The sequence below is a fragment of the Sycon ciliatum genome, chromosome 4 (assembly GCF_964019385.1).
Source record: "Sycon ciliatum chromosome 4, ocSycCili1.1, whole genome shotgun sequence".
Taxonomy (NCBI): Eukaryota; Metazoa; Porifera; class Calcarea; order Leucosolenida; family Sycettidae; genus Sycon; species Sycon ciliatum.
In genome coordinates, this window is record NC_088646.1 from 41,400,308 (window position 1) to 41,427,519 (window position 27,212).

The window sequence follows — 27,212 nt, forward strand, 5'->3', positions numbered from 1 at the left end:
CGCCTCGGTCTTTTACTCGGCTTTTATTTCCTATGCTGACCAAGTACGAAGTCAATATTAGATTTATCACGACTGACCAAAGCATGTTTTCAATCGCTAAAAAGGAGTCAAATATAAGCGGTCAATATAGCCCTAAGGAGTGAAATATGCAGGAATATTTGACTGCTTAGGTATGGCAAAAATCTATGTGAGTCAATACTAAGGGAGTGATAAATAATAATTGCAATATCAATGATGTGTACCGGTATCAGAGGTATTGTATTGTGTCAAGAATATCTTACCGGTATCCCCAAATGAGAACACTACTCCGGCCCCGTTCTCGGCACGATGACATGCAGTTGGTCTCGTTGCTGCTCAACAGCATACCCGTAGGGCCATGGCCATGGTGACGAGGTGACGACCACGCTGGCTCTACATTTTTCTCAAACATCACGTGTGGATATCACAGTGAGTAGTCACATGCACGGGGAGAGGAGATCGAGAGTGGATCCGCGGAGTGGAGACGAATATTCAGAAGGACCTCGTGATCAACTGCACGCTCAGGATCTAGGATTGTGGGGAATGACAGCAGTGTCAGCAGCGCCATGGCATTGGCCCTTGACTTGTGCAGGCAATATCACAGTAGAAATGAAAATGAAATGTTTGCTCCATTTTGCAGATAGTCCCAAGCTGAGTGGCCGATCCAAAGCCAAGGTCTTGTCTCAGTTTTTTTCTGGCAGTCCTCTGCTGGTGGCCAACGCGTTGTGGAAACAGCGCATCCAGAGCACAGTGCAACAACGCAGTGTTTCCAGCCTGTCTCCGCTAGATCACGGCTTGTAGTGAGCGGCTTTCTCCAATCACTGTATTCGAACACCAAGAACAGACGAGGACTCTGAGGTGGTGGACTTGTCCGAAGTCGGAGCTCGTGCAATATGCAGGCAATGAGGTTGATGACAGTGAGTGCTGCTGTTGCTACTGCTACTGCAGTAATGCTCGCATCCCTGACTACATGTAGCCATGCACAGGTAGTGCCATGCGGTAAGTGCAGCACTATGGTGGCCGGTATTGAGGTATTGTGGTACATCATGTAAGTCTGTCGATGTACGAGTACGACTGCTTGATCTGCTTGCTGCCTGCATACCCGCTGGGGATCAAGACTCTTCTCTAGTTCCCTACCCCTCCCTTTCCCTCTCCTTCCCTAGCCTTCCCCTCCCTTTCCTTCTCCCTCTCTAGCCTTCCCCTCTCCTCCCCTCCCTTCCAACTGAGACTCAGTGGAGGAGACGGCGCTACACGACCACAAGACACGTACATGTACGAGTGGGTTCGAGGTCTGGACATGACAATGTCCCTTATCAGTGCCCCTTAAGTTATGTGTGGGCGTGGTTGTGTGTGTGTGGGGGGGGGGGGGATTTCTGTTGTAATGATGGGTGGATAGTTTGAGCTGGATTCATCCCATATGAAGTCAGTCAGTTTGAATGAGCCTTATGAGGTCCGTTTTGTACATGACTATAATGTACATGCACATTAGGAAAGGGTTTGAATATGGAAATGTACTGGGTACAGCAGATCATCGATTATCCCAACCCTTCCGGGCAGACGCCGTCGTTCACACGGGGTTTGGATGAGGGAAATGGTCGGATAATGAGAGTCATTGATACCATGGCACTTGCTGTATATGGCTCATACATCATGTGACACAGTTTTATCACTGAACAATGCGTACGGCATAATCTGGTACTAGCAGCTCTACCTAACTACCATGCGAGCAGTGTCCGATCCATTCCAGAGAATGGATCGGCTGGAATCTCAGAGTGTTAGTACTCCTTAGTAGTCAGTAGAAGCTAGCGTTCACTCGCTAGAGAATCTGTAATGATAAACAATACAACACAATACAATTCACATGCCACACTAGTATTCATTCATTCATTCACCCAGTTGTTTATTCTGTTTGAAGGATTCACCAAAAGTGAAATACACGTAGTGAGCATACCAAGTGCCAGTTGTCATGGAAACAGCTGATGGTATTGTTGTTGGTATTCTACATGTGTTCACGTGTGGTGCAGATTCTCCCGTACAGTGGGAAGCAGGCTATGCTATGTTCAACCCGCGTGAAGGTCACGAGTTCACCGTTCATGGTCGCTATTCTTACGACAAGCTAAATCTGCGTAAGCGGCGTTATGAAGAAGTTGATGACATTATGCACCCGGACTATCAGTTTCTTGAAGTCATTGAGCTCTTCAAAGATGTAAGTGCCTTGCTGCTATACTTGCCATAATGGTATACTGTCATGTGTGTCGCAGAACGCTGTGTGTCATTTCCTCACTCGGAGTCAGTTTGGCTGACCATTATTCTACAACTCCTGAGTGCAGACATGTACACACGTATAGCTAGGCAGTCATGAGACTGGGAATTGGGATGGGGAGGGGGCTGGAGGAAATGTTCTTCCAGCTCACAATCATGAATGAACACCATGGCATCATGCTCCTATGCTCGCACTTGTAAAGATATACTACAGTAGAATCGGATTTATGGTATCATGGTATTATGGTATCATGGTATTATGCGGGTATCATTGTAGTACAGTCAGACCTCGCTTATCCGGTCCTCGTTTATCCGGATCCCTCGCCATCCGGAAGAAAATAGTTGGTTACAAATGTACAGCATATGCCATGCTTACATACAGTATGTGCGTTGGATTATCCGATTCCCTCGCCTATCCGGATATTTTTGTGGAAAACGGATGTGTGCGGTTATGCGAGGTCTGACTGTACTAGCTTTTTCATTACTTTACCAGCTCCACTGACTCACTGACTCACTGACTCACTGACTAACTGACTCACTGACTCACTGAGTCACTGACTCACTGAGTCACTGACTCACTGACTCACTGACTCACTGACTCACTGACTCACTGACTCACTGACTCACTGACTAACTGACTCACTGACTCACTGACTCACTGACTCAGTGTATGGAGAGCCTACATGTATGTGTAGGTGTTGCCGCACTCCCTCTCTATCCCTTTTTTGATTTATCATCAAAAACAAATGCAATTGATGGCCAGAACCAATGTACTGCGGTGTACGGGGTGTTGTCTGTTTCAGGAGAAGCGTTACGTCATTGATATGCGTACTCGTCTATGCCACGAGGAGCCTCTCTACCATCCCGATGAGAAAAACAATGGCTTCCATGATCACGACGTACCCAGTGGTGCACGCTTGGATGGTGTTCGCGTTCTTGGTTGCAAGGATGTTGAACAGGTACATGTACATGACGTTCTGGCATGACTCTACATGTACTGGCATGACTCAGTCTCTACATGTACTGGCATGACTCTACATGTACTGGCATGACTCTACATGTACTGGCATGACTCTACATGTACTGGCATGACTCTACATGTATTCTCAGTTTGTACACACGATACCAGTATACTTAATATGGTTGGGTGGCATATTCTGGGCGGCTCGTACTCACAAGAAACCGTCGGGGCTGAGGTGTGGACCACTCTCCCTGTAGCAGAGAGTAGTAATCCTAGCACAAGTTGCTATGTCTAACATAGCTGTTCGCTATCATTGCTTCCACGATGGGCAGGTCTGGTGTCTAAGTCTGAGGTCGGAGTAGTAAAAACACTAAAAATACCGGTTCTCTACTACTCCCTGCTCCTTATCCTCTACATAACATGGTACAATAGTCCCATGCAGGACCAACGGCCAGAACCGCAGGGCATGTGTGATGCACACATCGTACCTACATCTCAGTGTAAGGTTATAAGGCACACACGATTTACTTCTTAGAACCTCACTGGCACTTGATCCACACACATTTGACTGCAGTTTTCACCATCACCCTCCCGCATTTATTATATTTTCAGGGGGCAAGTACACACAGGGGAAGGTGTACATAAGGGAGTGGGGGGCAGGTGCACACAGGGGGAAGGTGTGCATAATGGGGGGGGGGGGAGCACACAGGGGGAAGCCTTCAAGGTGCACACAGGGGAATGTGTACATGGGGTGGGGGGGGGGGGGGGGGAGCACACAACACAGGGGCCATGTGTACACATAGGGCAGGTGTATTGGTATTGATTTATTTGAATTCGTTATCTCAACAGTATAATGTACAACTTGGGAAGATCTGAATGACATAGATACATAAACATAAAAGTGTACATAATGGGGGGGGGGGCACACAGGGGAAGGTCCACAGTGCACACACACACTGGGTCTGTTTCAATCTGGAAGATGAGGTGTGCTTGGCGGACCTTCAAACTGGAGAAGTACTGCTACCATAGTACCAAGAGTACATACCCTCACAGAGTGTTCAACGCCTGATCCAGCTCTGCATAGCCATAGGGTCTTGATCCAGCTCTGCATAGCCATAGGGTCTTGATCCAGCTCTGCATAGCCATAGGGTCTTGATCCAGCTCTGCATAGCCATAGGGTCTTGATCCAGCTCTGCATAGCCATAGGGTCTTGATCCAGCTCTGCATAGCCATAGGGTCTTGGTCGAGCGGAATCGGATCTCAAAGTTGCGTCATCATACCGCACAGATCTGAGGGGACCCGGAGGAATCGCTGGGACTCTCGGATAAAAAACACCGGTGCCCTTGCCTCGAGACTGGCCTTGCGCTGGTGTGGACCGTACGCATGACATCAGAAGATCTGACTACGCTCGACCAAGACCTTATGCAGAGCTGGCATTGCACACTCTGGGGGGTTATGTACTCTTGGTAGTAGTGAAGCATGATATTGTATGAAAATTGTTTCTTTATCACGTAAGAGTTGTGCATAGGGCAGCTGTAACATGTCCCATGATGTGTGTTGTACTGCAGGGGTACCTGAACATATCTCAGTGGTCTTATCGCTACGTGGATCGTCAGTACAACTGGGCTGGTTCGTTCACTTTGGACAAGTGTATTCCTACTCGCAGTGATGCTTTCAATTCAACAACATTCGGTCTGATTTTTGAAGAGTAAGTTCAACGGGAATACGGCTGTCATGATTGTTGGCATGACAATATCACATGACTGTTGGCATGGCAATGTCACAATTATTATCTGACGTGGGAGTTAGTGGTGCGGGGTTGTTGCATGGTCTTGGTCCGACTGCCACTAATTGAGCTCTTTGAAAGGGATCTACTAAAAATCTGCCAGCAGGTGTTGCTGTCTTTGGATTACTGGATCAAATCGTCCACACTATTTCCCAGCCGTGAATGGGCCTCCCAAATCTGCAAATTTAGTAAGAGGTGAATTTGCTCTCAAAGTACATGTATATGGAGTGACCTCTGGCTTGCCTCAGTGATGGCATCCGTAGGATGCGGTTGACTAAACGGATGTGAGTTTGATTTGGGAATATCTGACCGGGTAGAATGCATCACAGCAACCTCAAACTAGTGTACAGTACTCTTGCTCAGACTTACACTACATTGTACTACATGTACTACATGTAGTACATGTAGTACATTCACTGTTTCAGCTCAGTACCCTACACTCTGCATGTCCTGACATTTTCATTTTTGGGGGATTTCCCATCAATTAGCCAAGGGCAGTCACCGTGCCTACTTTTATAGTACTGTAGTGCAGTTTGATGACATCCAGACTCTCATTGAGTACCGTGAATGTTGACCTGTGGATGTATTGAATGTTTAGACATTCAATACGGAATTGGGTGCTGTCACTGCCACAGTACTGCTACAGCACTGCTACAGCACTGCTACAGCACTGCTACAGCACTGCTACAGCACTGCTACAGCACTGCTACAGCACTGCTACAGCACTGCTACAGCACTGCTACAGCACTGCTACAGCACTGCTACAGCACTGCTACAGCACTGCTACAGCACTGCTACAGCACTGCTACAGCACTGCTACAGCACTGCTACAGCACTGCTACAGCACTGCTACAGCACTGCTACAGCACTGCTACAGCACTGCTACAGCACTGCTACAGCACTGCTACAGCACTGCTACAGCACTGCTACAGCACTGCTACAGCACTGCTACAGCACTGCTACAGCACTGCTACAGCACTGCTACAGCACTGCTACAGTACTGCTACAGCACTGCTACAGTACTGCTACAGCACTGCTACAGCACTGCTACAGTACTGCTACAGCACTGCTTTAGAGTCACCATACATAGTTACATGTATGCTAGGCAATGTGTGCTCACAGTATGAGTTTGTGTATTTGCAGGTTTGTGTTGATGTGTTGATGTGTGTGTATCTTTGTATCATGCGCCATGTACGTGTGTGTGTGTGTGTGTGTGTGTGTGTGTGCGTCGGTGTGGGTGTGCATGTGAATGTATGTTTGTACTGCACAGATTCTATGACGTAGTACCAGGAATTTCTGATCCAAATGTGTTTATTCCTCCTGCCCAATGCATCGGTCAGACCAACAAGATCTACCGACATGGCCGCACACTGAGATGAATCACCAACACTGGGATAAGACGATACTAGCACGTTGAAGTACTGAAAGTGATGACATTGAATTGATTGATTTTACAGTGACTGCCTACACCAGGCATAGCGATGCGGCCTGGCTGTGTGCATGGAGACAAACATAATATTATTGTAGGGCCATCATCCTATACAATTGTTTGACTGCACATGGGTAATTCATTATTAGTTACAAACGAAACCATGAGCTGGAAAACATCGGAATTGATCCTCACTTTTCACTCCTCACTCGTACATGAGTCGTTCTGATTGTTTTGATGCCTCAGGGGTACGCTGTTGTGTGATGTTACTTTCAACTACAATGTACATCATGGCATGCATGTGATTGTCAGGGGGGGGGGGGGGGGGGGAGTGTGACTGGCGGTAGTCACGGTAGAAGCCAGGACTACCATGACTTTAAAGCTCAACCGACTTGGGCGAAGGCATCCACCTTGTCCCATTCAAAATGGCATTACAGTTATTTCAGATGCAGACGTACATGTCCCCTGGCAATTACCACTGCATTACTTGAAACATAGCCAATTTTGTATGTACATGCATGTTCATAGTAGTCCTGGGCTGGCACTAGGGATACACGGATACATTGCACATGCATGCAGCGCCGGAATGGGACTTTTTCGGTCCGGCTTTGACCACTGTGATGGTGGGTCTCATCTGCTCACCTAACACCACTTTTAAATGCATTTGCACCTTGATCCACCGATGGTGGTGGCATTCCTGTGGGATGCGGAAACGTAGTCTTTACTGAGCCTTACGGCGCTGGGAACCATGGAAAAGGACCCCATGGCCATGCTCTGGTATGGTTATGTCTGACGGCACCTTGCCTTACATGTATTTCCATGATTAACCATAGCAGAGCATGGGATGTAAATTTTACATTCTACATTGTAGTTCAGATCGGTCTAACGAAGGCTCTGTGATCTGCTTCTCTGCATACTTGAAATCTTCCAACACTGCATAATCCTGTATAATAATTACTAATTATCGTGTCACAAAACTGCAACATCGAGCAGCAGTATGGAAAGGCTTTAGACAGAAAGCCTTTCATGATAATTATGTCAATATGACATTGTGTGTGGGAGGATGGGGGTGGAGACAGGCACATGCACATTATGCCACATGTGTACATGATTGTGCTCCTATGACAACTGGTATCAAGTTCACGATTGTGATGAGCAACTCTGGTGCATTATTTATCCTGACTGTACAATCTACATCTCAGTACAAGTCAGGTAGTATAAAGTAGGATGTACTTCGAAGTACACCTTGCAGAGAACTAAAAAGGCAGAGTTGGAACATGTACCAGTCAACAATGGTCACAAGACCTAACCAGCTTTACAGGAGAGTTGACCTACTAGCACTAGTACTAGTAGTACTAGTAGTAATACTAGCACTAGTACTTGCTAGTAGGCTAGATCAGTAACTGAGAACCATACATACTCAGTCCAAAATCTGGCTCATAAGTCGTTTCAGACGATCACAGTCTCACAGTCACGGGAGTCAGATATCCGCATGCGTTGGAGTTAGTGAAGTCAAAGAAGCCGACACTCACAAGCAGTTCGGACTGTTGCAGTAGCGGCTGTCAACGTCGTTACTTGTCATAAACACAGCAGTGCCTCTCTAACTATCGACTCAACGTCTCAAGTCTCAAGTCAAGCTAGGTCGCCTAGCGCCTGGTGTCGACAAGTGTCAGTCCGCATACACTGCACTGCCTAGCTAGCCTCTGGGTCGTCTTGCTTGAATGTTGGTGACAGCCCACTACGCGTATGCGCAGGGCAGCGTGCATGCAAAACAATACAAGTCATACAGCGCAGTGCAGCAGTCAGCAGTAGATCTACGTAGTCGATGGTAAACCATGCTAGCAGGTGCCTCACGTGCGCAGTCGTCTTGTTCATGATGCTCATTGTGCCTTTGTTCATGGTCGTTTGTGCTGTGCTGTGGATCAAAACAGTGGTTGAAATAGTGGAGTGAGGCCAGTGGATGGAGAGGGTATACAGCCTGCAGACGATACTTGTAGCAAGCTGATAGAATTTTAATACTAGCAATTCTCCCGATCAAGCTCAGGTTTCTTGCCTCGCCACTAGCTAGCGGTCGAGTAATTAATTGCTGCTATTTCGGTACCTCGTGCGCTTGGCGATCGATATTATTAATTTTTGGAATTACAGACATCGTTTCGGAATGACACGCTTCAGTTCCCAGTTGACCCTCCTGGTCACATGTATCCACTTGTTACTATGGGCACGTCTATCTAGTGTTACAGCGCAAGATGGGCAAAGCGATCATATTACAGAGGTGAAAGTGGAGCAGCGATCACTTACATCAGGTTTATGTAGTCAAACAAAGAGATCAAAACCAGGAGACGTCATTTCCTATCATTACTGTGGACGATTGACGAATGGACATGAATTTGATTGCAGGTAAGCATCTTTGTGTGTGTGTGTGTGTGTGTGTGTGTGTGTGTGTGTGTGTGTGTGTGTGTGTGTGTGTGTGTGTGTGTGTGCATGTGCGCGCACGTGCACGCTCGCATTTGTGTTCACGCGCGTGTTTGTGTGTGTGTGTGTGTGTGTGTGTGTCCACCAGGCTGAATAGTGGCGGTCAATTCTTCAGCCTTGCAATCTGTTGAATGGTGCAATCCCAGCACAAGCTGCTATGGCTTCTGCTGTAGCATCGCTATCATCGCGATGGGCGTCCAATGGTGTGTGTGTGTGTGTGTGTGTGCGTGTGCGTGTGTGTGTGCGTGTGTGTATGTGTGTGTGTGTGCGTGTATATATATGTGTGTGTGCGTGTGCGTGTGCGTGTGCGTGTGCGCGTGTGTGTGTGTGTGTGTGTGTGTGTGTGTGTGTGTGTGTGTGTGTGTGTGTGTGTGTGTGTGTGTGTGTGTGCGGGTGTGTGTGCGCGCGTGTGCAGGCACGTGTGTGTATGTATGTGTGTGGGCGTGGGTATGTTTGACCGTGGGTTTGGATTTGTGGCCTATGCAGCACATAAGTGCAATTGCGTTCATGACCCGTGCAACTCCATACACAAGCCCAGATCAGCGATGCCATATCAGTGCTAGTGTGTGTAAATTGGCTCTCAGCCTCTGCCACAACTTGGGCAACTGGAACGGTTAGCGTGGGATTGAAACCCTGTTCGCTCATGCTGCATCTGTATAGTCTGCCATTATGTTACGACTCCCTTGTTACTGTGTGTGTGTGTGTGTGTGTGTGTGTGTGTGTGTGTGTGTGTGTGTGTGTGTGTGTTGTCCTTAGCTTCAACTACGGTCAGCCATATGTCTTCACCATTGGTTCAGGCCAGGTCATCAAAGGAATGGATGTAGGTCTGACCGGTGTGTGCGTTGGAGATGCACTCAAGGTCACTATCCCGTCGCATCTAGCCTATGGAACTAGAGGCACAAAGGGCATTCCGGGAAATTCCGTCTTGATCTTTTACGTGAAAGTCTTGCAGATAGTCAGGGTAAGCGAAACAGTCTATTTTGTTCTGCTTCTGTTGTACTACTCTATCAGTATTACTCTGTGTACATGTATTGGAGCTTTGTCTATCTTATACAGGTGTATGTGGGCATACATTGCACTGGTACACACGCAGTGTACATGGTCGGTGTTGCTCTATGTAATCTCATCGTGTGAATCATGTACACGCCGCCGGCTGTTGTGCAGCCCTAGACCTGTGAACACTGGACTGTGCACGGGTGCAAGGTGCAAAATTGACTCATGCACACAGTTGGATTGTATTGAGCCCCACTGCCCCATTTCACAAGCAATGGCACATTGTGCTGTGAAGTGGGGATTGTATGAGGAGCGGAGGGTGGAGAAAAAACAGTGTAATGCCAGTCTCAAAGGGACTTTCCCTCGCTCAAGACAGCACTTCTGTCTTCAAATCACTTTTATATAAAATTGATGTGTGCAAATCGGCCCTCGACCTCCTCATTGCCTTTTTTGGCTGTAAAATCGGAGGCATAACCCTAGATATGGCTAAGTAGTGTGGTAGGTGGGACTGTCATATCTCCGCTCTCCGCTTCTCATACAATCACCACGTCACAGTACAATGTGCAACTGCTTGTGAAATGGGACATTGCATATCGGAGCTTCGAGCTTCGATATAACAGTGTATCATCAGTCTTCAAAGCGCTCATGAACGCATGAAGTCACTCGGCTTGCACACAGAGACACAATAGTATGACCAAGAGTACATAACCCCCCAGAGTGCACCTGGTCCAGCTCTGCATAGGGTCTTGGTCGAGCGTAATCGGATCTTTGCGTCATAATACCGTACACATCTGAGGGGAGCCCGGGAAGTCGCGGTGACTCTCGGATCAAAAACAACGATGCCCTGCCTCGAGACCGGCCTTGCGTTGGTGCGGAGTGTACGCATGACATCAGAAGATCCGATTACGCGCAACCAAGACCCTCTGCTGAGCTGGATCAAGCGTTGCACACTCTGGGAGGGAGGGGGGGGGGGGGGAGAGAGGGGTATGTACTCTTGATATCACATTATACCTCACAGAAATTGCCCAACACACAGAATGCTCTGAACGTATGGGTATGGCAGAGATGCAAATAATACTTAATAGTAAGCACTGCGTACAGCAAGTAGTAAAACCGGCACAGCATAGCATGGGCAATACTGTCTGGCACAGAGGGTCTTACGCGGAGTCTGTTAATGGCATACACCTTGGCTACTGAAAAGCAGAGCATGATGCGCATGGCATAATGTGCAGGTCAGACACTCTTAATTAACAGCAGACTGAGAGGAATTCAGAATGGACTCTGCTAATCGCAGGCCTGACTCTGGGCATCTCTTATAGGTCATCGGCAGTAGAACCTGTGAAAGGTGTTGAAACTCTACCACCCTGCTGCTTTGAGGCTGCCGCAGCCTGTGAAGCAGGTGCACCATGTGTGGAATGGCCCGCCTTGAAAGTGGAAGTGTCACTATCCGCCAAGGCCGTGACTTCTAGCAACCACCGTGAAACACTAGGCGCTGAAATGCCGGCGTTTGCTGCCACATTGAGTGGGGAATATTCGCACACCAGCGGCGATGGCATTCTCCTCTAGTGCTGCCTGGGCAGCCATCTAGGCCATAAGGCCTGAGCCATACAGCTTGTCCACCGGCTGATCGAATTCCTCATTGGCCAAACAAGCCAGCCGGGAATGTATCTTGCTGAGGTACACACATCGCCGATGTCCAATGAAGAGCGCATTGGTATCTCCAAGTAAAGAGCAAGCTCCTTTGAGAGCATCCCTGAACTTGCCAGCCAAATACGGTTCAGTGACCTTCTCGGTCAATGTAAGCAATTCAGCCAAGGGACCGGCTACATCCAGGAGTTTCATTTGGGCCTGCAATGGATGCGTATCTGGCCGATTATGGAGAGAGGGAAGCTTCTGGCCAAGGTCGTACACCGTGCGGACTACGTTGCTGTCAACCGACGGGGTAGCCCTCGCTGGGGTGTCCGGCCTGGGGTACCGCCGGACCAACGCTTGCCATTGCCTGTGATCCAATTTAGCCCACAGAGTGCTCTCCAGGAGTGCCTTTGTTTCCTTGGAAACTGTCGAGCGAAATTCACTCTCTGCAGGTTGATTTCATCACTGGCCATATCCTCAGGTGCTATGCAAGGACCCAACAGGCCCTTATGGCAATCACTGCCCTTCAAGGCCTTGGAGAATGAGGAGCCTGTAGCCAAAGCTAAGCAAAGCAGAATGACCCTGCGTGAAGCACTTGACAGGGGATTTCCCGCGGATATCAAAAAGCGCACGGGATCCGTCGAGCCTGCAGCCGAAGCTATGCCAGGCCTGACGACTGACGCGAAGCACTTGACAGGAGATCACCCACAGAGTTTGATAAACGCATGGGAGTCCGACAAGCCTGCAGTAAAAGCTGAGCCAGGCAAAGGGAACGCGCCCAAAGAGGGCGTAGAACTACCGGCAGCGAAAGCGGAAGAAACGGATAGAATACGAAAAAGAGTTCACAGCGGGGTGCCCCACATTGAACCTGATGGATATACAATGAGGAAGTGCATAAGGACATGACATGACACAGTCATAATAGTGAGACAATAATTATAGTGAAATACGTAGGAAAATAGACTGAATGGAGTGCTGCCCCCCCCCCCCCCTGTATTTGAAGGATAACAAAACCGCAGAGGGTCGAAGCGCTCGCTCTGCAAGCGCAACATATCCACTTGCTATGTATTGCTATGTATTGCTATGTGGCAGAAGGTGCATCATGGTTTTGTATTTTAAATGCGTGTGTGTGTGTGTGTGTGTGTGTGTGTGTGTCGATGTGTGTGTGTCGATGTGTGTGTGTGTATATATGTGTGTTTGTACGTGCGTGTGTACGTGTGTATGTGCATGTGATTATGACTGACGACGGTTAAGGATGGAGAGCCTCTGGATGGCAGTACAAATGTCTATGCTCTACTTGCCACGGCAGCCTCGGCATACCGACAGAAGGAGTGGAATAGAACGGTTTCCATTGTAGACAAGACCATTGCCTTGTACGAGAAGGAAGAAACAGCTGAGCGTCAGTGTACTGCCAAATGCCTCGGAGCTTCCCTTCTCTACCAGCCGCTTGAGTGGAGTACTAATATATTCACTATCAATGACTGCTATGCAACATGTTTGTCAGAAATCACCGGCCATAACTTTGATCAACCATCGTCCGCTACAAAGAAACGTGACTTGAAACGCCGACTTGTCTATGACTATCTCCAGATGTCATACTTCAAGGTAAACGTATAATGCGCGGCTCAATGAAATCTGAGAGCGCTAGTCAGGTTTGCATCCTGCTACGCTTAGTTGCTGCTGCTGCTGCTCAGCAACGGTTGCTGCTGCTGCTCAGCAACAGTTGCTGCTGCTGCTGCTCAGCAACGGTTGCTGCTGCTGCTCAGCAACAGTTGCTGCTGCTGCTGCTCAGCAACGGTTGCTGCTGGTGTTGCTTGTGCTGTTGCTGCTGGTAGTGGTGGTGGCACTACTACTGCTACTGTTGCCGTTGCTGCTTCTGCTGTTGATGCTGGTGTTGCTGCCAGTGATGGTGTTGCTGGTGCTGCTGGTCATACTGTTGTACAGCCATACAGCCATACATGATGTAGTGTATGTATAGGTATTGGCCGTTCAAAACCTGTCATGCCTCTCAGAGCCTTGCTTATTTATGTGTGTGTGTGTGTGTGTGTGTGTGTGTGTGTTTGCATTTGTGTGTATGTGTGCTTAGCTGGGCGAGGTGGAGAAAGCGGCATCAGCTGCATTGACGTATCATAGCTACAACCAGAATGACTCGTCCAGTCAGCATAACATCAAGTACTACTTTGCACTGGATGAAATCAAGTCAAAGAGGATTGCACTAATGGAGGATGTTCCAGTTTATGTGTCCTTATTTCACAATGCCGTCAAGCTTTACAACGATGCCCAGCATGAAGAAGCTGCTGAGCAATTTGAGAAAGTGATTGGTGTGTACGATGAGCATATTCGCGAGTGTTGGAAGCTCTGTTACACGAGTGAAGTGCTTGACATTCCAAGAACGACTCATGACCTGGCGTATGATGTCGTGGTGGCATACAAGCGTGTTCTACGATGTCAGCTAGATTGCAAAGAGCAATCTCAGAACCTTGGTACATCAGTGTATGCAGATCTTCATGCCAGACTCTATGACTTCCTACAGTTCTCTTATTACCAGAGTAAGTACCTGTACATGCAGCCAGCCATTCCTGTACATGCAGCCAGCCATTGCCTCCAGCTACGCTTGTATGTTATGTGTGTATTTTTGGATATTATAATTATATTTTCAAAGATTCTCCAGAGGCAAATGGATGCCTATCAAAGGGAGTCTCTTGGGGAAAGGAACTGAAGGTGGCTGTTATGTGTGTGTGTGTGTGTGCGTACATGCATACATACGTGCGTGTGTCTCTGTGACTGAAACACTGCCGACCCTGTGAGGACTTCTTCATTCCGATTTTCCTGTTTTTAAGGAGAATGTACAGTGAACCTAACTAGCAATGTGCATGTGTTGGGGAACCAGCTCCCTTTTGACATACTCATCAAATACAGTGCGTATCGGTTATAGTGTGGTCGTATACAAGAATATACTGCTTACAAGAATGAACACTCATTTTTTCATTATCATAACACATATTTTATGTGTACATTTATTCTTACAAGCAGTATTATCGCATAGTAGAATATATCGGCCCTAAGAATGAATTTTGTGTAGCAAAATATGCCAGATTAGTGCAAAGTGTATCGCCTGTAGTAATAGCATCTGTGCTCTGTGCATACTCAATACAATAATATTCAACACAAAAAGAGAGTTATGCCCAAGGGAGCATTGGAGAATCACTTTTTCTGTCCAGTCGGACTCTTTCTTCAGACTTCTCTCGTATCCGCTGCTCGGCAGTCACCTAGCACGACCGCGAGTCTGATTGATCCGTGTACCAAACGTGCGTGCATATGATATGTCACACGTGCATATGATAATGTCACACGTGATTTATCGTGTGTAAGAAATATCGGCAATAAGAATCAAATGTCGTTTTTCAAACACCCACGCTATAACCGATACCTACTGTACTAGATTGTGAGATTGTGTTTCATGATGTTATAGTATGCGACCATGTGACTGCCTGGTGATACTTATTACTATACTATGATTGTGGAGTCACACGGTCGCAGATCTTCAACCCAATAACTGCTTGTTACTTACTTGAAGTACATGTTGTCCTGTACAATACGTTGGGGGTATACTGGGACCTAGTGTTACCATGGTTAGTGTATTGTATATCACACGCTTGGTGGCACATACACACACACACGTATACACATACACACACACACGTATACACATACACACACACACACACACACATACACACATGCACGCACATACACACACACACACATACACACACATCAGTCACCTGTGATCCTGTAATTGTTGTTTTGTGTATGCAGCCGGTCAAGTGGAGAGAGCTGTGCGTGCATCTGCCACCATTGATCTTTTGAACGCTGACATTGCTCAAGGATCTCTGGAGTTCTACAGGTCACTAAGTGGCATCTCTTCTGAGAACTTTCAACCTCGCCCAGTAAGTGCCAGGCCCAAACCACCTCTGCCCCCCCCCCTCTCCCCGCATCACAATCATGTTTTTTTGCGGTGAAAATTACAAAATTTAAAGACTATTTGCACGGATTAGATATTAATTTTAGGACATTTCACATCTCCTTATAAGGCAGGATGATGCTGAGACAGATGAGAATCCAAGGTTGATCAGAACTCTGAAATATTATCTCCCAGTTCATCGCAGTCCCTTTGTTTCACCATCGAAAAACTGGGGAGACCAGTTATCTCTCCATCGGCCTTGCAAACCTCTAACTCTCAGAAGGAGACACCTAGAAAAGCTGTTTCTTCTAACGAACCATTGATTCTCACCCTGATGAATATGCTGATTACTGCAAAACCTTAGCATTCCTTTACTTATAACTATTTTTCCAGTAAACAAAGTGACGCTAAGCCGGGGTTGTTTGTACCCAGATCTTCCGTTGGCATGTGTTGTCACTGTGTGTTTGACATCATCACTTTGGGGCCCTATTAGAATACTGAAGTAGCCGAATGGATGAAGACCATGTGTCCATTTCCTCTCTCGAACTTTCCTCCTCTCTGTATTGAGAGTGAGGTGGAAAGTTGCCTGACACAAATTTGACAAGAGTCACTGGCTAAGAAATGAGTCACTGGCTAAGACATGGGTCACTGGCTAAGAAATGAGTCACTGGCTAAGACATGAGTCACTGGCTAAGAAATGAGTCACTGGCTAAGAAATGAGTCACTGGCTAAGAAATGAGTCACTGGCTAAGAAATGAGTCACTGGCTAAGAAATGAGTCACTGGCTAAGAAATGAGTCACTGGCTAAGAAATGAGTCACTGGCTAAGAAATGAGGGGTCATGACATGCTAGAAGTAGTTGTACCTGGTATCAAACTGACGCTTTCTTTCATCACTGAATTTGTCACGGCTGATCTGCACAGGAGGCTCTTGCTATTCACAAGGTCGACGCGGAGAATGAAAAACTTCTTCTTGAGCTTGAGGCTGCCCTTCCCGACAACCCTCTAGAAGATGACGGAGAACCTTTAGATGCCGAAGCGTTAGCGGAGGGAAAGGGAAAGAAAAGGTTGGTGGGTGTCCAGTGATTTTGTTGCCTGTGTTGCTTGCTTGCTTGTTGAATGTTTTGTCGGTTGATGTTGTCCAGGTGGGGAGTTACTGGTTATTGGCTGGGTGCTGCTGTGTGTTGGTTGTGTTGGCAGTAACCTTGCCATCTTGAGTGCTCTTTTCAGCACACATGCATGACATCATCACAATCAGTTTGTGGCTCTATAGGGGGGGGGGGGGATGGGGTTGGGAGTAGTTACAGTGTACCAATTGAAGCGAACTGTAAGCAAAGGCATTCACAGAACACAAAGGTTACTTTACGTCATGTTGTTGTTGTTGTTGTTGTTGTCGTCGTCGTTGTCGTCGTCGTTGTCGTCGTCGGCATTGTTGTTGCTGTTCAGCAACACTCTGGATGTCAACCTCTTCTCCACTGAGACTGGCAAGCAACCTGTTGGTCCACCAGTTAGTCCATTAGTGCCTGAAGCCACGGCAGCCGGCGACGGCTCCAGTATTCTCTAGTCCTAGTATTTGCAATTGATAATTTCACATGTTGCACTCTCAGACTGGGTTTGATGTACATGTGGACAGTTCTGTCAAGGCTCTCCATTGCAATCACTGCCATGGTCTGGACTGTGATTAGAAGAAGATCATGTTGATCACTGGCTCTCATTATGAATACTGTGAATGTGTATGTACTATGTACAAACTCAATCACAGTCTCACAGCTGCTATTCTGGGACACAAGATTTGGAAGATTCTACTTATTTCATTTAAAAAGATTTACGTTACTATGGTTTAGAGCCGCGGCACAACGTGTGTACCGGTATTCGTGACTAGATTCACTCAGTTCTCTCATATCTTTTGCAGACACGGTGTTGCTGCTACTGCTGTTGCTGCTGCCACTGCCGAAGCCATTGGGCTGCTGCTGTTGCACGTGGCTTTTTTTGGTCAATTTCGTAATTTTCCACATTGCCTGTGCATTGGATCAAAAGTTTTTTTAATGTATATTGCACTGGCATCCACTGACTCACCTCAGGATTGTGTGTGTGCGTGTGCGTGTGTGTGTGTGTGTGTGCATGTGTGTGTGTGTGTGTGTGTGTGTGTGTGTGTGTGTGTGTGTGTGTGTGTGTGTGTGTGTGTGTGTCAGCTTTGTGCAACACTGTTCTGTCGGGTTACCCCAGCGAGTGTAGGGTGTGCATAGGTAGCTGTCTTGGCCGTCCTATTCTTATCGGTACTGTGTGTGGTGTAGACCAGGTACTAAGGTGTGCATTGGTGTGCATTTGTAACCGATTCACATGGCTTCGCCAGCTGTGTGGATAAGGCAGTTATATCTGGCTCTAGTCTTTATCTGTTTCATTCGGATCTATACTCTTGTCCGCTATCGTTGCTAGAAAAGGAAATCTGTGGGTGCACATCCAGTGCATTTGCAGATTTGGGTGCTTCTCTTGCCATTGGCGTATACATGGTACATGGTAGATGGTACAGTCGTCCCTCTCTAATCCGGCACTTTATAATCCAGCACCCTCGATAAACCAGCACAACTTTCAGTAGCCAAAATGTCCTCTTCATGCACATTGCAGCAGTAAATCAGATTTGTTAATCCAGCACCCCCCCTAATCCAGCCTGAGATTTTCGTGGCACAAATGGTGCCGGATTATAGAGGGACCACTGTAGATGGTAGATGGTACATGGTACATGGTGCATGGTACATGGTACATGGTAGATGGTGTATCAGCTTGAAATTAATGCTCACCAGGGAGTGCCGAGAGCAGTATGTGCACACATTAGCGATAGGAAGCTGTTGCCGCTGAAACCTATTTTTAAATTTACAGTAGTTAGTTTCGAACATGTAACTCAAGTCTTGGCAACCCCTGGCAAACAGTTTCCTTGACACTGATGACGTTTTTCCTTGATTTTGCCCATTTTTCCTTGATCTGCAATTTTTTTCATCATAATTGTGCAGAATATTGTATATGACATCATAGTGACGTCACCATGACTACAGAATATTCGCAAATAGTACAGCATGATCAAGAGGGGTACAGCATGTACGACAAAAAAGTACTTTTTCATGCGCTAATTCAAAAGTTCTCGCTCGCTAGATAAGACCTTCGTTTGGGCGCCCAGCACTGCGAGCGAGCGTCCAAAACACTGAAAATCAACAAAAAAAGGTGTTGACGGACATTTTCGAAAATCCGGTAGATGTTATAACTTTTCCGGTATACCGGGACGAAAGCGAGTTTTCCTTGATTTTCGGAAATTCCAGTAGGGTTGGCAAGTATGGACTAACTCGGACGGTGAGCCAATGTAAAGTAACCAGATCATACTTCTGAAGTAAATCATATTTACGGTCAGTCTGACCTGAGGGTACGGGTACGTGCCGCAACAATGCACAAAACACAACATTAGCCCCATCCCTCACACAAACAAGTCAACAAAGAGGCATCTCTTTGGATTGAGGAGTGCTGGTTTCGAAACAACTGGTTTGAAGCTCAAAGTAGAGCTGGTGTTAGCTCAGAGCAGAGCTGCTGTTAGCTCAGAGCAGAGCTGCTGTTAGCTCAAAGTAGAGCTGCTGTTAGCTCAAAGTAGAACTGCGGTTAGCTCAAAGTAGAGCTGCTGTTAGCTCAAAGTAGAGCTGCGATTAGCTCAAAGTAGAGCTGCGATTAGCTCAAAGTAGAGCTGCTGTTAGCTCAAAGTAGAGCTGCTGTTAGCTCAAAGTAGAGCTGCTGTTAGCTCAAGGTAGAGCTGCTGTTAGCTCAAAGTAGAGCTGCTGTTAGCTCAAAGTAGAGCTGCGGTTAGCTCAAAGTAGAGCTGCTGTTAGCTCAAAGTAGAGCTGCTGTTAGCTCAAAGTAGAGCTGCGGTTAGCTCAAAGTAGAGCTGCTGTTAGCTCAAAGTAGAGCTGCTGTTAGCTCAAAGTAGAGCTGCTGTTAGCTCAACGTAGAGCTGCAATGCTAAATGGATGTAATATAGCGCAAGGCAGAGCCGCAGCAAATAGCTAGATAACACCAGTTGTGAGAGTGGACCCGGTTAGTGGGTACGATAATATTATGATGGTGTGAATAAGTTGGATAGGGAGGGATGGTGGGAAAAGAAACACTGCTGAAGCACGATCCGTTGTCTGGAAGAGCACAACAGGGCAAGCAAGATTTGTTTTCCTTTTCCGCAAAAATGGGCTGGTGCCATTTGTGATTACGCAGCAAAACAAAGCGCATGACGTCAGTCTTGAATGCAGTACAAAGCAATGCAGTGCAGTGTATGCGCTAGTTCGGATTGTTGCTAACAAGTACTAGCACAAATCTGTACTGTACTCTGTCAAGTCATGTATGATTCGCGTATGATAATTAGTGCAGTCACCATGGTCACGGAGTCACTTGCGCACTGGATGGTGTAGACTGTAGTGTGGTAATCAACTCACAGGGTAGGGTATGTCTGTAGTACGTGTGTGCATGGACGTGACCTGGTGACCTTGCTTCGGCATGACCATGATGACAGGACACGAGATTTGCCTTTTGGAGTTTTGACTGGAGTATTGGAGTTGGCCTACGTGGAGGAGATTCACAAGTAATAGTTGACGTCCTGGACAAGGGAAAACAGGTAATTGGTTGACACCAGTCCTAATGCTGGTAGCAAGGTGTTCTGGTGTTGGGAGGGTCTGCACGCCCGTCCGATCCGCTCAGTGGTCGTGAATATCGTTGCGTAAATCGTTTATTTGTCTTCTAGCACTTATCGGCAATCGCCAAGTCGCTGAATGGGCCAGTTGGCCAGTGACTTCAGGAGTTTGGCAGAAATTGAAAATGTTTCATTCTTCGGACGTTCTGCTAGTGGCTGTTTGTGCATGGCTGACAGTGTGTCTCCAGTTTGCTGCTGTGTTGGCGCAAAGTAGCTCGCAACCAGGGACGCTACCGACTAACTCGGTACCACCAGCCACAACACCGTCCTCGTTCGCATTTCCTAGTTTTCCAGAATTGTCCCTGGCCTCGTCGCAATCTGCTCCCCGCAATGAGTCACGTGTTGATCTATGTATCGACTCAAATCCTCCCAGTCCTGCGGCTCTCAACTGCACCTACCTGAAAGAATTGAATGGAACGAAGCTGCCATACCCGTTGCCTCACTGCACAACGGGGACTGTGTTCTCGGATTTGTTGATATTCGCTAACATCACGACAGCTGTGAGCTACCTACAAGCACTAAACAAGACCTATTCAGCAGTCAATGTCCTCCTTATGCCTGGCTCTCATCCAATCGGTGACGTCATCAAGCTGGAGAATGTTAGCAATGTAAACCTATGTGGTGTGTCCAGAAACCAAACAGGCAGTGCTGTACCTGGAGGAGCTGAAGGGACCAGTGGAAATGCTGGTGGTGCTGGTGATCGTACATGCCTAGTGATGGGTACAGGTCATGCCGCCGATGTTGGACTAGTTTTTCTAAGAGTCAATAGTATCCGCCTTGACAATATCCAGTTTGCTTACAGTGGACACATGAGGGCAATGGTGCAGTTGGTGGAATGTCTTACACCCGCTGTCAACAACTGTGTGTTCAGGTAAGCGGGTTAGCCGGCGTGGGGGGCAAGATACAGTGGGGATTGGAAGACTGTGTGTGTGTGTGTGTGTGTGTGTGTGTGTGTGTGTGTGTGTGTGTGTGTGTGTGTGTGTGTGTGTGTGTGTGTAGGTGTGTGTGGGTGGGTGTCCCATATGGTGCAGTGGCATGTGCAGTCGATTTCCAATCGAGAGGTTGCGGGTTCAATTCCCGACGATTATGGTCGCACACGTCTTTCTTCTCTTTCTCGGACTCTTCCTGGCTTTTCTTTCATTCTCCTGGGTGGTTACCAACAGCCAGTGTATGCCGGAGTATGTGGTGTGGTGTGTATGTAGGAAAAAAATGGAAAAACGAAAAATAGGGATTCACTGACCAGAAAAAGTCACTTCAAACAGCTGTGTGGTGGATACCAGGCTAAAAATAGTGGCGGTCAATTCATCAGCCTTGCAAGCTGTTGAATGGTGTAATCCCAGCACAAGTTGCATGTCTATCATAGCTGTTCGCTATCATCGCTTCCGCGATGGGCATGTCTGAGGTGTGTGTGTGGGTATGTGTGGGTGTGTGTGTGTGTGAGGGGGGGGGGGGGGGGATATAATGTATGGGACGCTCTGCCCCCCCCCCCCTGTTTCATATTCTTAACCGGATTATAGCATTGATAGCAAGACGTCCGGTCGCTGGAAGTGCTCTCAGCCTAGGCATTAGACATTAGCAAATCACTGAGTGACACATCATGGTACTGTATGTACATGGCACTATGACACACTCTGCCCCTCGCACTCTGCCCCTCGCACTCTGCCCCTCGCACTCTGCCCCTCGCACTCTGCCCCTCGCACTCTGCCCCTCGCACTCTGCCCCTCGCACTCTGCCCCTCGCACTCTGCCCCTCGCAAGGAGATTTAGTTGTGGGAATGAAGTATGGCCTGTGATGTGTGTATGTGTGTGTGTGTGTGTGTGTGTGTGTGTGATGCGCCAAGGCATGAAACGTCACAAGTGCAGCCGTGGCTCGGCCAGAGCAACCAACACAGACCGTAGCTCCTTCTGTATCGTTTGCAATTGCGGTCGGCGTTTCAGTAGACCACAGGACCTATCCCGTCATCGCCCCTACTGTTCCGAACCTGCTCAACCCCCCATGGGGTCCGCATAGCCAGAATATGGCAGCGCGTCCAAGGTCCAAGGTCCAAGGTGTGATGTGTGTGTGTGTGTGTGTGTGTGCGCGCGCGCGCACGCGCGTGTGTCTATACAGGAACAACCGAGCTACTCCATTGGCTATCTACAAGAGTAGTTCCGTCTTTATAACAGACACTGTGTTTGAGAACAATATTGCTGTTGCCAGTTATGTGCATGGCAGCTCATGGCTTATTGCTACAGCTGGCTTGGGTCTCTATATCAACGGGGTAAGTGAAGGGTTAGGTCTCTATATCAACGGGGTAAGTGAAGGCCCATGATCATCATGGCTCATGTTCATGATGCAGTGTGCGTGCATAACGATGCATGAAGCATGGTGCATAGTGCATGGCGCATAGGGTATGATGCATGGTAGATGATGCATGGTAGATGATGCATGGTAGATGATGCAATGTGTATGATGCAGTGTGCGTGCATAAGTATGCATAAGGATGCATGAAGCATGGTGCATAGTTTGTTTGTTTGAAGTTTTATTTTACATCGCAAACCAAACGGGCATTGATGCCCAATATTATGATGGCGATAGAATAAAAAGTGTGGCTCGATAAAGCTTCACTTGCGAAAATGAGAAAACAGTCAAAAGGAAGTATTTGTACCGGTAATTACAAGTCAAGTTCGAATGAAGTAACAATCAGAGAGAAATAGGAAGATGAGGACCTATGCCAGAGGGAGGTGCTATTCGGCCATATTAACCATAGAAAAACACTTTCAGCAATCTTTTAAACGGGGTTGGACGACGAGTGGACGTGAGTTCCTGTGGCAGGGTGTTCCAAAGCTTCACGGCGGAAACCAATGGTCGGCTGTCGCCAGATGTTCGACGAGTTAGCGGAACAATGTATTTGCAATTGTCATTGCCACGGGTGTTACTGGGAGGTTGGAGGGCTACTCTTTCTTTCAGAAGAGGGCTGATGCTGCTGGTGTGGACACGGTGCATAAGGAAACGGAGTTTGCATTTGGCACTTTCAATTACAGGGGTCAGGGAAAAGCGAGTGTATATAGGAGTGGTATGGGACGGGAAGGGCAGATTGGCTACGCAGCGAACACATCGCTTGTCGAGGATAGTGAGCTGGTGCCGCTGCTGAGCCGTGAGGGCAGAGAAGAACGCGTTTGATCCATAAAGCATGTCAGGAAGTATAAGGCCAGAATAGAAGAGGAGCGACTGGCGTTCAGATAGCGACGGGCGGATGGTGCATGGTGCATAGTGCATGGTGCATGGTGCATGGTGCATGGTGCATAGTGCATGGTGCATAGTGCATGGTGCATGGTGCATAGTGCATGGTTCATAGTGTATGGTGCATGGTGCATAGTGCATAGTGCATAGTGCATGGTGCATGGTGCATGGTGCATGGTGCATAGTGCATGGTGCATAGTGCATAGTCAGTGGCGGATCCAGGGGGGGGGGGGGGGGGGGTTCCGGGGGTTCCATGGAACCCCCTAAATTTTGCAAAGTGTGGTGCTGAGAAATATCGAAGAATATCATGTGTGCACAAAAGGACGTCCGTCCGATCACAGTCAGTGCAGTCAAAGAGTACAGACTCAGTGCACTGCATGCGCGTTCGGTAGATCGATACTGCATGTATACCGGTAGTCTAGTACTAGTAGTCTGTACTGGTGTTCACGTCCGTATACGTCCGTGATTTACAAACGGACACTGTAGACAACATTGGGTGGTTGTTTCCTTTTTGATCTTTCGAAACGATCCAAACTTACCTCCATTGGCGCTGTCATTCACTGCTGCTCAGGATGGGTGTGGTGTGGTCAGTATTCCTTGGACAAGTTTTTTTTGCAGAAGAGAAAGGATGTTCCGAGTGATGACACTCTTCAACGAACTTCGAATCGTACACGTAGAGTTCAAGCTCCTCAGAAGATGAGGGCTCCGACATCCAAGCAAAGTCAGTAATCTCTACCTGCTGCAGCATGCAGTAGTGACTAGTTGTTCCTCCGCAGGAACGGAGTGCTGCGCCAGCGATGTGTTTTAGATGACACTGGAAGGATTGTGCAATTGTCGACACTGTTTCGCTGTTGTTGTTTCTGTCACTGAAGTGAAGACGATGCTCTTGTCCTGTGACTATAGAGCATTTCGCATCGTAAAAATGCCAAAAATTTCCGAAAGTACAAATGGACAGGGAAAGTAATTTAGTTGTCATTTCGGCATTCCTGGCTTTCAACGTACCCATGTATGTACTCAAGTATAATATTATTATGATTATGTGTCCGTACTAAATAATAATTATACAATGTAGGGTAAGCAGCAGCATTTGGCCCTGTACAGGCTTTCCATCGTCCACCACACCACAACTGCGCGCTCCAGCGATGGTGGTGTGCTGTGGCAACGTTACGTGTCGAGGCCGGCTGGAGGGTGCAGTTATGGTGTGGTCGATGATGGAAAAATATATGTCCGTAGTGTGTTTTAAAAGCATGCGATTGCCACTAACACAATCAGATTGTCGTTATTACATGTGTCAACCACACAACTTCAAAACAATCTGATTCCATAATATTTTGGCTTTTCAATTTTGGTTCAACCGGAACCCCCCTGTAGAGATCTCTGGATCCGCCCCTGATAGTGCATAGTGCATGGTGCATAGTGCATGATACATGGTGTAAGAAGGTGCATGGTGTAATGGATTGTATTTTATTTTGTATGATGGTGTATGATACATGCTGCACCATTGCATGCACCCCTGGGGGGAGTGGTGCACCAAGCATGCACCGCTGGGGGGAGTGGTGCACCAAGCATGCACCGCTGGGGGGAGTGGTGCACCAAGCATGCACCGCTGGGGGGAGTGGTGCACCAAGCATGCACCGCTGGGGGGAGTGGTGCACCAAGCATGCACCGCTGGGGGGAGTGGTGCACCAAGCATGCACCGCTGGGGGGGGAGTGGTGCACCAAGCATGCACCGCTGGGGGGAGTGGTGCACCAAGCATGCACCGCTGGGGGGAGTGGTGCACCAAGCATGCACCGCTGGGGGGAGTGGTGCACCAAGCATGCACCGCTGGGGGGAGTGGTGCACCAAGCATGCACCGCTGGGGGGGGGGGGGGGAGTGGTGCACCAAGCATGCTGCATGGTACGGGGTCCACTGTGGTGCATGGTACGGGGTCCACTGTGGTGCAAGAAGCGTTATCGCCATCATAATATTGGGCATCAATGCCCGTTTGGTTTGCGATGTAAAATAAAACTTCAAACAAAAAGCGGGTTCCATGGCGCAAGGTGTATGGCGTATGGTGTGGTGAATCTATTGGCAGTCCCATTCCATTACGGTGTGATGTTGAAGAAGTATGATACATAGGGTTCAAACAGAGGGTCCGATTAACCGGCTTCAATAGCGTTAGCAATCTTAAACCATTTGTGTAGCGGTTACGATGATACTTTTCGAGTTTTCCAAGTTTGCACGTTATATATAAAGTTTTGGCAGTTGTACAACTATGGTGTACGTATACATGCGTAATCATACACTGCATCAACCCGATACTAACACCTGCACTACCTGAAACTACTTGAAATTCGGAAACTCAAACGATCCGCCTAAACTAACAGATAAAATTAATTATCTAGCGAAAGAGTCAGAGCAAGCCAGTTTTTCCTTTGCCTTTGACTTTCTGTTTGTTGTGTTTGTTGTTGTCAATCTCGTCAAGTCCCCTTTAATTCATGTATCTGTTTGCAGCTGAGATGCATTTGATGAATTCAGTCACACTAGCTAGTCTAGTAGTAGTCAATGTTGCACTGACTGTAGTTGAAGTAGCGCTATGTCTACACTACACTGTATAGTGCAGTATAATGTATAAATGTATACTAAACCTTGCAACACTGGGACTGAAAAAACTTTGCTGGGTGTTCGTTACCAACAAGTACGGTGACGTGTGCAAGTAGCCATACGGGTAGCCATGCTAGTCACTCACCGTACTTTACCTTCTCGTTGTGTTCTCCTACAGAGCAATTCGGCGGATGATCCTGCTACATATTACCTTCGTAACATCCGGTTTGAGAACAACCAAGCCACCCCGCACAGCAGTACTACAGCTAATGACTATGGACAAACACAGTCCTCAGCCCCACCAGCACTACCAGAATGCTCTGGAGACGAGTGTGGACTAAGCATACCAAGCGATGGTGGAGCCATGAGAATCACCATTGTTGCGCAAGCTCAAAATGCTTTTGTTCAAGTTGTCAACTCACAGTTCGTAAATAATTCTGCCACCAATGGCGGAGCAGTGTTCATTGAGCAACAGCGTTACATTCACTCCTCACTAGTAGCATTCATTGAGTGTGTCTTTGAGAGAAACTTAGCATTCGGCAGCGTAGCTGTTGGCTTGGCGGGGGATTGTGGAGCTATAGGCATACTGTCGTTGATGACAAAGTTCAATCAACGCGTCGTCAACGGTGAATCTCGGGACTTTGAAGATGTTAACTATGTGGTGCTCTCGTCCGTCTTTCATCACAACACGGCGCAGCGCAATGGTGGAGGTTTGTGTTTGGTACGGCTTTGTGATTTTGACTGGGAAGTGACCGAAACGAGCGAGGCAAGAAGCAGGTTTGGAGGAGCATGGCTGCTTGTTCGAAACGTCACGTTCTATTCCAACATTGCCGGCGAAAATGGAGCTGGCTTGTATGCACTGGGGTCTATCCTTGATGGCGTTCAACCTCCGACGGTTCTTATGGATGATGTGTAAGTGTATAGTTATACCACTGTATATTCACACTCTACAGACAATACAGACCGTACTAAACACAGACCATCACCAACCTCTTACAATTCCTTCTCGTATCTCCAGAATGCATTGAAACATCACAGACCGTACAGCGGGGAAGATATTAGTACAGTGGCATACCTTACAGTGGTGTATCTTACAGTGGTATACCTTCACTCACTTACATCTACAGTGCAATGTGATAGTTCATGAAAACAAGGAGGTTGAAAATTGGGCGGGTG

The 27,212-nt window shown here is 47.6% G+C and overlaps 3 protein-coding genes across 3 annotated transcripts in view; all 3 read left to right on the forward strand.

Annotated features, from left to right (window-relative positions):
- Positions 1-655: 655 nt before the first annotated feature.
- Positions 656-6,701, forward strand: LOC135816225 (mammalian ependymin-related protein 1-like). The gene is made up of 5 exons (XM_065329632.1): positions 656-1,017; positions 2,043-2,224; positions 3,084-3,239; positions 4,810-4,949; positions 6,298-6,701. The coding sequence occupies exons 1-5, from the start codon at positions 912-914 to the stop codon at positions 6,404-6,406; spliced, it is 693 nt and encodes a 230-aa protein (XP_065185704.1). The 5' UTR covers positions 656-911; the 3' UTR covers positions 6,407-6,701.
- A 1,623-nt stretch (positions 6,702-8,324) lies between these two features.
- LOC135816226 (endoplasmic reticulum protein SC65-like) lies at positions 8,325-17,586 on the forward strand. Its single transcript, XM_065329633.1, has 7 exons — positions 8,325-8,853; positions 9,685-9,889; positions 12,808-13,158; positions 13,640-14,102; positions 15,373-15,503; positions 16,440-16,582; positions 16,962-17,586. The coding sequence occupies exons 1-7, from the start codon at positions 8,615-8,617 to the stop codon at positions 17,077-17,079; spliced, it is 1,650 nt and encodes a 549-aa protein (XP_065185705.1). The 5' UTR covers positions 8,325-8,614; the 3' UTR covers positions 17,080-17,586.
- A 2,543-nt stretch (positions 17,587-20,129) lies between these two features.
- LOC135816227 (uncharacterized) overlaps positions 20,130-27,212 on the forward strand; it is a 33,897-nt gene continuing 26,814 nt past the window's right edge. Inside the window, exons 1-3 of the mRNA XM_065329634.1 lie at positions 20,130-21,100; positions 22,339-22,489; positions 26,215-26,948. Of these exons, the coding sequence (XP_065185706.1) occupies positions 20,355-21,100; positions 22,339-22,489; positions 26,215-26,948 (1,631 nt within the window). The 5' untranslated portion in view covers positions 20,130-20,354. The remainder of the gene's footprint in view (positions 21,101-22,338; positions 22,490-26,214; positions 26,949-27,212) is intronic.

Excerpts from the sequence above, each read along its gene's own strand:
- LOC135816226 (XM_065329633.1), top strand. The coding sequence starts at position 8,615 with ATGACACGCTTCAGTTCCCAGTTGACCCTCCTGGTCACATGTATCCAC. Across the intron at positions 9,890-12,807 it reads AAGTCTTGCAGATAGTCAGG|GATGGAGAGCCTCTGGATGG; the intron begins GTAAGCGAAACA and ends ACGACGGTTAAG. Across the intron at positions 14,103-15,372 it reads ACAGTTCTCTTATTACCAGA|CCGGTCAAGTGGAGAGAGCT; the intron begins GTAAGTACCTGT and ends TTGTGTATGCAG.
- LOC135816225 (XM_065329632.1), top strand. The coding sequence starts at position 912 with ATGCAGGCAATGAGGTTGATGACAGTGAGTGCTGCTGTTGCTACTGCT. Across the intron at positions 1,018-2,042 it reads TGCACAGGTAGTGCCATGCG|ATTCTCCCGTACAGTGGGAA; the intron begins GTAAGTGCAGCA and ends CGTGTGGTGCAG. Across the intron at positions 4,950-6,297 it reads TTCGGTCTGATTTTTGAAGA|ATTCTATGACGTAGTACCAG; the intron begins GTAAGTTCAACG and ends TGTACTGCACAG.